The sequence below is a fragment of the Staurois parvus genome, unplaced genomic scaffold (assembly GCF_062004578.1).
Source record: "Staurois parvus isolate SC_StPar_1 unplaced genomic scaffold, SC_StPar_1.0 ptg001065l, whole genome shotgun sequence".
NCBI classification, from domain to species: domain Eukaryota; kingdom Metazoa; phylum Chordata; class Amphibia; order Anura; family Ranidae; genus Staurois; species Staurois parvus.
The window spans coordinates 1,679,613-1,689,144 of record NW_028318861.1 but is presented as its reverse complement, the minus strand read 5'-3'; the positions used below and the strand labels follow the sequence as shown (position 1 = coordinate 1,689,144).

Below are 9,532 nucleotides of genomic sequence, written 5' to 3'. Positions count from 1 at the left end.
TGGGTAGGGAAAGATGTTTTCTCCCATGAGGACAAAAACAATCATCACCCCAGGGATTACACTCGCCTGTTGTCTAATGCAAAAAGTCCCTCATGAGGTTAACATATATGTCCCTGTAGAGTGAGAAGTCCCAGTACTATGAGACACATATAAATTAAGTCTCTGGGGAGTCCATCAGTGCTGGCATCCTGTCTCTTCTCCCGAGGCCTGGGCGCACAGCGTGGCAGACCCAATCTGACTGAGGTAGTGAAGAAGCGGGTATCTCTGCTAGATAGAGGACGCAGTCAATCCGGTAAGGGCATCGGTTCTATGTCAAGAAAAATTAAAAGAACTGGTAAATCCACCGGGCATCTCAGCAAAAAAGTTTCCCCTTTCCAGTAAGCTGACCCCATTGATAAGAAAGGTCCATTTGACACAGCTTCTCCAGCAGGGGTTTTAGGAGGGCTCTCTGTTGTAGTGTAACTCTAGAGACGACTGGCAGGATAGAGACCCATGCTCCATCAAAATCTACTGGACCTACCAACCAAGCCTTGTGAAGGACAAACTCATGTGTAAACCTGTGCACTCGACAAATGTCTCTTGGTCGATTACGGTCAGTTGGCTTTGGACCCAGCACCCTGTGTAGCTTATCAGACTCCAAGGCCGACAGAGGGGGTTCATCTAGGACTTTATGCACAACCGTGGTCAGAGTATTCTGCAGGTTTTCCAGCCCAGTAGCCTCCGTACTGCCGCAAAGCCTTATATTGTTGCGGCAACTCCTATTTTCTAAGTCTTCCACATGGAGCTGCAGCTCTACTAGATGTTCCCCTTGGGTCACATGACTCTGCTCGAGTTGAGTGACTCTTTACTGACACCAATGACGGAGCATGATTCCTCACTCTGCCATCAATGACGGGGCACTATTCCTCCCACTGACACCAAATGATGGGACACTATTCCTCCCACTGACACCAATGATGGTGCCCCATCATTAGTGTCAGTGGGAGGAATAGTGCCCCGTCATTGGTGTCAGTGGGGGGGGGGGGAATAGTACCCCATCGTTGGTGTCAGTGGGGGGGGGGGGGAGGAATAGTGCCCCATCGTTGGTGTCAGTGGGGGGGGGGGGGGGAGGAATAGTGCCCCATCGTTGGTGTCAGTGGGGGGGGGGGAGGAATAGTGCCCCATCGTTGGTGTCAGTGGGGGGGGGAGGAATAGTGCCCCATCGTTGGTGTCAGTGGGGGGGGAGGAATAGTGCCCCATCGTTGGTGTCAGTGGGGGGGGGGGGGGAATAGTGCCCCATCGTTGGTGTCAGTGGGGGGGGGGGAGGAATAGTGCCCCATCGTTGGTGTCAGTGGGGGGGGGGGGGAGGAATAGTGCCCCAACGTTGGTGTCAGTGGGTGGGGAGGAATAGTGCCCCATCGTTGGTGTCAGTGGGGGGGGGGGGGAGGAATAGTGCCTCATCGTTGGTGTCAGTGGGGGGGGGGAATAGTGCCTCATCGTTGGTGTCAGTGGGGGGGTGGGGGAGGAATAGTGCCCCATCGTTGGTGTCAGTGGGGGGGGGAGGAATAGTGCCCCATCGTTGGTGTCAGTGGGGGGGGGGGGGGGGAGGAATAGTGCCCCAACGTTGGTGTCAGTGGGGGGGGGGAGGAATAGTGCCCCATCGTTGGTGTCAGTGGGGGGGGGGGGGGAATAGTGCCCCATCGTTGGTGTCAGTGGGGGGGGGGAGGAATAGTGCCCCATCGTTGGTGTCAGTGGGGGGGGGGGGAGGAATAGTGCCCCATCGTTGGTGTCAGTGGGGGGGGGGGGAATAGTGCCCCATCGTTGGTGTCAGTGGGGGGGGGGGGAATAGTGCCCCATCGTTGGTGTCAGTGGGGGGGGGGGAGGAATAGTGCCCCATCGTTGGTGTCAGTGGGGGGGGAGGAATAGTGCCCCATCGTTGGTGTCAGTGGGGGGGGGGGGAATAGTGCCCCATCGTTGGTGTCAGTGGGGGGAAGAATAGTGCCCCATCGTTGGTGTCAGTGGGGGGGGAAGATAGTGCCCCATCGTTGGTGTCAGTGGGGGGGGGGAATAGTGCCCCATCATTGGTGTCAGTGGGGGGGAGGAATAGTGCCCCAACGTTGGTGTCAGTGGGGGGGGAGGAATAGTGCCCCAATGTTGGTGTCAGTGACACCAACGATGGGGCACTATTTCTCCCACTGACACTTGCTGACCCGTTCCAGCATGGTGCTGCTGCATCCAGCATACGTGGTTGCAGCAGCACCATCTGCACGGCACACTTAACGGCCACTCCCTCACTTGGCGCCCAATCACCGGTGAGGAGGCGGAGCTGAGCGGCCGCACGAACATCGAGTGAGGGAGCGGCCGAACAGAATGAAGGAGCAGCCGCGCTTCCTGGACTGGATCGCCGTGGGACTGGAGCCAGGTAAGAAACAGCAGCCTCCTGCTCGCCCCTGTACTTAGTGTCCCTTCCGTTGAAAGGGGGGGGGGCAGTGGCACTCTAAAAAGTTCCGCCCTAGGCAAATATGCCCCTGGCTACACCGGCTCGTAAGGGTCAGCACGCTGTATACCGGCATATATGATGACCCCTGACTTTTGAGAAGATTTTCATGGGTTAAAAAGTCATCTTATACGCTGGAAAATACGGTAGTTGGTGAACCTCAGTGTGAAGCTGTTGGAAATCTTGCCGGTGTTGCTCCTCCAGCCCAGGGGTGGGCAACTGTGGCCCTCCAGCTGTTGGTGAACTACAAGTCCCATCATGCCTCTGCCTTTGGAAGTCATGCTTGTAACTGTCAGTTTTGCAATGCCTCATGGGACCTGTAGTTGTACAACAGCTGGAGGGCCACAGTTTCCCACCCCTGCTCCAGCCTGATCAGCATAGTCTCAATGTCCGCTTTGGTGGGGAGGGCCCGGATTAGCGCCAGTAGGTCCGCCTCATCCCTCGTAGGGTGTGTGGAAGGGCTCGCGCTACTCTATGCCTGGGAGGAGGAGGCAAAGTTCACAGGTACTCCTGACATGGAGCCAGACCTTGTCTGCTGTGCAGTGGCCATGGACAATGAGGCCTGTGGAGAGTCGGACCATGAGGCACATGTACAACTGAATATCTTGGGTAGAATAGAGAAGAATGCAAAACCTTGAATGTCTATAGGCTGAGCACTAACCAAAAAAATGTGTAAACACTCCCACATGCTCGATACCTTCAGATTAGGTTTGTTGCCTGAAAAGAATTTATCCCTAATGACCAAGGATTCCTGTAAATGCAAATCCCCCTCCCCATTTAACAGTCTGAGGTCTGTGTTCACTACATCAGTTCAGAGACTCCACTTTCTCCCAAACTTTACTGAGTGGTATTAAAACATGAAGCAAACAATGAGAAAAAAAACACAAATAAATGTGTCCTTTTAGGATTGCAAGTTCTTTGACATTTTATTTTTCTTAGCTCTTTGAATACAATATATACAGCAGTGCATGATGTTACCATTCACAGTTGAACTACTACGTTACTAAGTGATATTCTTTTAAAAATTGATCCTCTTACTAAGAGCTGTAAAACCAACCAGTTTTGCTGCTTATTAACCCCTTCCCGCCGGCACCTCCCGGCCCTTTAAGAGTTTCAGACGCCGGGAGGCGGGGTGGGTGGGGCGTGGTTTAGGGATCATGTGACCGCCGTGACTGTCATCACGGTGGTCACATGATCGGAAAAGGTCCCGATCGAAAGAGCGGACTTGGACCTTTCCGTGAGTACTGCACATGTACGAGTACCGCGCGCGCTCTCAGCACATATGTTTTTTGTTACATGAACGCAAATGTGCGGCCGCTTGGCGTCTAGGCCCAGACGCCAGGAGGCCGCACATTTGTGTGCGGCTGGCGTAAAGGGGTTAAAATCAACACAAATAGTTAAAAACTTATTTTAACCATCTTTTTAAAAAATAAATAAAATGTATTTCTGGAATTATATTACAACAAGCTTCTGTGTTCTGCTAGATCACAATGTTCCATGTTAACAGGACAAAGGTAGCCAGACTTCTCAATATTATAGGAAAGGAGGACAATATTGCTGTGCTTGAGCGGTTTCCTAAAGTGGGCCTGTTCATTCATGTGTGTATTACATCAGGAGTCCAGTGATTTGTTGTGACGTGCCTGATCACATCACTGCACATCTCCCCAAAACGCATCACATTTTATATCATTTCCACCAAGTTCTAACTCTTCTCTTTGTGTTGTGGCTAGTGCAGAAAGCTGGAGCTCAACTTCCCACACACGAGAAGGAATGCAATTGGTCACTTCTCCCAGCAGAAGACAGAGAAGGCTGCGTGGACTTGCATCTGCAACACTCATAAGGCTGGGTATTTGCTCTAGTATTATTATATCGCATCTTAGCATGCCTTAACCACTTGCCCTCCAGAGGATTTACTCCCCTTCTTGACCAGGCCATTTTTTGCGATATGGCGCTGCGTTACTTTAACCGCTTACCTGCCACTGTATAGCAGATATACTGCTACACGGAGGCACGGGTGTGCAAAATCACGTGTATATATACGCAATTTTGCATTTCCGGGACAGGACGCACGCAAGCCGCACGCGCGCCCTAACCTCGCCACCATTTGCGGCCGTGGATGTCAATCAACAGGTCCCGGCCGGTGATTACCCGTCGGCACCCAGTGATTACAGACAATCACCGACGGGGAGGAAGACTATTGTGTTTACAAAACAGTCTTCCTGTCAGCTCGGGCACACTGCTCAGGATGGCTGTGCACAGCACAGCCATCCCGATCAGTGTGCTTACAGTAAAGCACACCCCCCCCCCCCCCCCTAGTAAAAAAAAAAAACTCCCTACACACAGTTAACCCTTAGATCGCCCCTCACATTAACCCCTTTCTGCCCAGTGTCATTAGTACAGTGTCAGTGCTGTTCTTTAGCACTGACCACTGTATTGGTGTCACTGGGGATGTCAGTGACACCAAGTTAGTTCCCCCCCTAGTGTCAGAATGCCCGCAGCAGTCCCACTAAAAGTCGCTGATCACCACCATTACTAGTAGGGAAAAAAAAAATCCCAGTATCCATACGCCATTTGCAAACGCTATAACTTTCACGTAAACCAATTAATTTACACATATTGGGATTTATTTTTTTTAGCAAAGATATGCAGCAGAATACATTTTGACCTAAATTGATGACAAAATTTGATTTTTTAAAATTTACTGGACATGTTTAACCACTTCAAGTCAGGACACTTTTACCCCCTTCCTGTCCAGGCCAATTTTTAGCTTTCAATGCTATCACACTTTGAATGACAATTTCGCGGTCATACAACACTGTACCCATATGAATGTTTTAGCATTTTTGAGACAGATAAAGCTTTATTTTGGTGGTATTTATTCACCACTGGGACTTTTATTTTTTTTTTTTGCTATGTAAATGAAAAAGTCCAAAAATTTTGAAAAAAGTGTTTTTCTTATAAAATTTTGCAAATAAATAATATTTCAACAAATCGTGGCCAAAATTCATTATCTTTTTAGTAAAAAAAAAATATAACCCAAAATTAATTTATAACCAAAAATTATAATTTTTAAACTTTTTTTAACATTTTTATTTTTTTTATACTATTTTTTATTATTTTTTTACATAGTCACCATGGTGACACTGTACTACTTGTGGGGGGTAATGAAGATTTTGGTTTTTTTTACACTGATTGCTTTTACACCCATAAAAGGCTGTAAAAGCAATCATTACTCCTCCTCTCTGGCTGCATTCTTGCAAATAGCAAAAAGTCAAAAATGTTTTTTATTCTCAAAATTGTCAGTTTATTTTTTGAATTATAGAGCAAAAAAAAACAAAAAAAAAAAAAACACACAGGTGATCAAATACCACCAAACGAAAGCTCAATTCGAGGGGAAAAAAGGACGTAAATTTCATCTGGGTGCGGCGTTGCATGACTGCGCAATTGTCAGTTAAAGTAACGCAGCGCTGTAACGCAAAAAAATGACTTGGTCAGGAAGGGGGGTAAATCCTCTGGAGGGCAAGTGGTTAACAATTGCGCGGTCATGCAATGCTGTACATAGATGAAATTTATGTAATTTTTTTCCCTGCAAATTGTTTTTTTCGGTGGTGTTTGATGACCTCTGCAATTATTTTTGCGCTATAAACAAACAAAAAAAATCAGTTTGAAAAAAAAATATTCATATATTTTTTATGCATAAAACATTCAATAAAATAAAAAAAAAATCAAATTTCGTCATAGTTTAGGGCACAATGTATTCTGCTATGTGTCTTTGCTAAACCCCCCCCCCCCAAAAAAAAAAAAACAACCCCCCCCATTTAAATAATTGGTTTACGTGAAAGTTAGAGCGTCTACAAATGGACATATACACTGGAATTTTTTTTTCTATACCACTATTGGCAGCGATCAGCGACTTGTAGCTAGAGATATATAAATATATATATTTTTTTTTTCTCCCCCATTCCTAGAATCTTGCAAAATACATGTTACCTCATTTGATGGCTCCATTAACAATTTCACTGGATGGGGAAATACAGGCTGTAAAAAATGCACTTATTCTGTAACACAATTATTTCATTACATATTTATACATGGCAAAACAAACAATTATTTGATATGCACAAAATGTTTGATTTTAAATAAAATTTACGTTTCAATAAAAATAAATGTTAATAAAAACAAAAAAATGTTGATTTAAAAAAAAAAAAAGTGGATAAAATACTAAAAACTGTGTAAATCTTTTCCCGCTTTGATGACAGCTTCTCTTAGTTTTGGATCGTCTACCCAATTTACACGACTGGCATGAACGAGCCTCTGGAAAAGATGAAAAAACAATAACCAGAAATAGTAAATTATAGTCAAATTATTTGTCATAAATATTAGAATACCACTTCTTTGATAAATAATGAAATTAAAGCACAAGAGATTTTATATAAAAGTGTGCCAGTATTCCTAAAGCCCCACTCTGGGCAAAAATTCATTTTTAATCATGCTGCCCATTCCAATCATTAGCAATCAATCCTTTTTAAGCTTTTTTTTTTTCTCCCTTACCATGTGAAACCAGATATATTTACCAACATCCCTGCATCCAGGTCCCTTGCTGGTTCCAGGTGGGGGACCGCTAATCCGGTGCTTTCCAGTCCCTCGATGTTCCCCTGTGATGACATCATCCTTTTTCCACTTCTAAGAGAACCCTGCTGCCCATCTGATAGGAAGTGTGCATGCCAGGCAACCACTGATGTGGACAACCGAGAAGTGGCTGTAATGTGCAGGCACAGGCAGAATGTAAAAAAACCACTGGAGGTTGCAACCATTGGATTGTGGTAAGCAAGCATGCAAATGTGGAGTGGGAGGGTGGGTTGATTTAGGTAAAAAAAACAAAGTAAAAGTGCATTTTCTCTGATTTCTGATTTCATGGTAAAGAGCCAACATCATTGGCTCTTTACCATGATTGGTGATGCACTGTGTCCGAGGAATACAGCTTGCCACCAGTCATATATGACGTCCATCCAAAAGGAGAGTCCCACCCAGCAGTCAATATGCTATAGGCTGGGTGAGAACTGGTTAAAGTGCACTTTTCCTTTAACCCTTTCACTGCCAGACCAATTTTTTTTCCCCATTTGCACACTTTAAAATCCATATTCTTGGCTTAAAGGATAAGTTCACTTTTAAAAAATAAAACACATGCACATCTTTTTGCAGCTTAAAAATTTTTTTTTTTAATTAGGAGCCTGTAAAACATTGCACCCACGCTGATCAGCAGATTGCAGGTGCAATCTCAGGCTCCTGTAGGACAGGCAGTTACTGAAGGAAAAAAAATAAAAAACTACCTAGAGCACTCATCAGCGCCTTGGTAGTTTGAGAACTACAAGCTGTCAGCTGCAATGACTGACAGTAGTTGTAGCCGGATTGCGGGGGATACTCAGTCATTAACATGTTACATCCTAAATATGGATGTAACATGTTACTAAAAGGTGAACTCGCCCTTTAAAAAAAAAAAAAAAAACTACTAAATATCTCAAAACATTATAGATTTTCTAAAAAAAAAAGAAAACAAAAAAACAAACAAAAAACACCAAGAAACAAAAAAAACTAAAAAACAAAAACATTTCATACTTATCTGCTCTGTGCAATGTCTCTAGTGCACATCACAGTTTTAAGATTGGGCTCATGTAAGTATTAGATGGGCTGAGGGAGGAACACATTGAAAGTTTTTCACCTTCAAGCATAAAATGCATGAAGGTAAAAAAACCTTCAGCCTGTAGAACCACTTTTAAAATTGCTGCACACAAATGTAGTAACTGTGGGGAAATATGTTTTGTTGTATCCCTGAGGATCGAATCATAGTGGGAACAGTCAGGTATCCACTGCCTGCAATACACTATTGACCCAAGGAAGGACATCATTGCAGCCTTGGTTGTTGGTAGTGTGAGGGACATTAGGGCTTTTACCCTGGCTGGGGAGACAGACCTGTCTCCTCCTGAAATCAGGCAACCCAGGTATTCCACCTGTTCCTGTACCCATTGTATCTTCTTTCTTGAGACCAAATGGCCCTTTCCGGCTAGGTAATCTAGCAAGTGTCTTGAGTCTACCTCACAGTCTTCATGGCTGACCATTAGGTCGTCTGCATATTGGAGTAAGGTGGATCCCCTCTTTGGCTCCCAACTGTCTAAAGATGCTTTCAATACCATTGAGAAAGCAGCAGGACTATCCCCTTAGCCTTGAGGAAGACGAGACCAGGTCAACTGACCACCGTCCCATTGGAAAGCAAACATGTTCTGGACATTTACTTCAACCGGAATGCTAAAGAAAGCATTGGACAGCTCTATTACAGTGTAGAATCGCGAGCTGCTGGGAATAGCCCCAAAAATTGCCGTAATATCTGCTACCAATGGAGGTAGGGGAATAATGGTCTTGTTTACCTTTCTGAGATCCTGGACTAGCCTCAATGAACCATCTGCTTTCCTTACTGGATTAATAGGTGTGTTCCAGGGACTTATTGGCGGTCTGGGAACACCCATTTTCAAATAAATTTGTATGGCTGGTCTTATACCCTCTATCTTTTCTTCAGACAGAGGATACTGTTTTTGAAAACAAGGGACCGTGTCTTGTTTTAAGTTTGGCTTGTAAGGGGTGCAATTTACAAAGCCTACTGCAGTTTTGTCCTCCGCCCAAATTGGGTGGGAGGTCAGGTCATTTGGTAGAAGTATGTAAAGTCCTATATGGTCCCTTCTCTTTGGGTTAGTCAGTTCACACATATTAGACTTAGCTGTCAGTCTTCCTTGATTGTCAAATGTTATGCTGATCATGAGCTCAGACATTAATTCTCTACCCATCAACGCAACTGGGCACATGGGCAGGACTGCAAAGGTCAATTTTGCAATGAGTATGTCATCTGGGGTTAGGACACAAGAATTTAAGATCCTTAATCCCACTGGTAAGGGTACCTGTACCTTTGTGTCCCCTACTGTAATCAGTGGAAGTGTTATGTTTGATTTCTGGTCTTTTTTTTTTGTTTTCTGTTTAACCACTACAAGTTTGTCATCTTTATCTTCT

At 45.1% G+C, this 9,532-nt stretch overlaps 1 protein-coding gene across 1 annotated transcript in view; it reads right to left on the bottom strand.

The window, feature by feature from the left end:
* Positions 1-3,372: 3,372 nt before the first annotated feature.
* The window catches only part of CENPH (centromere protein H), a 38,298-nt gene continuing 32,138 nt past the window's right edge, over positions 3,373-9,532 (bottom strand). The window contains exon 9 of the mRNA XM_089658374.1: positions 3,373-6,790. Within this exon, the coding sequence (XP_089514500.1) occupies positions 6,698-6,790 (93 nt within the window). The 3' untranslated portion in view covers positions 3,373-6,697. The remainder of the gene's footprint in view (positions 6,791-9,532) is intronic.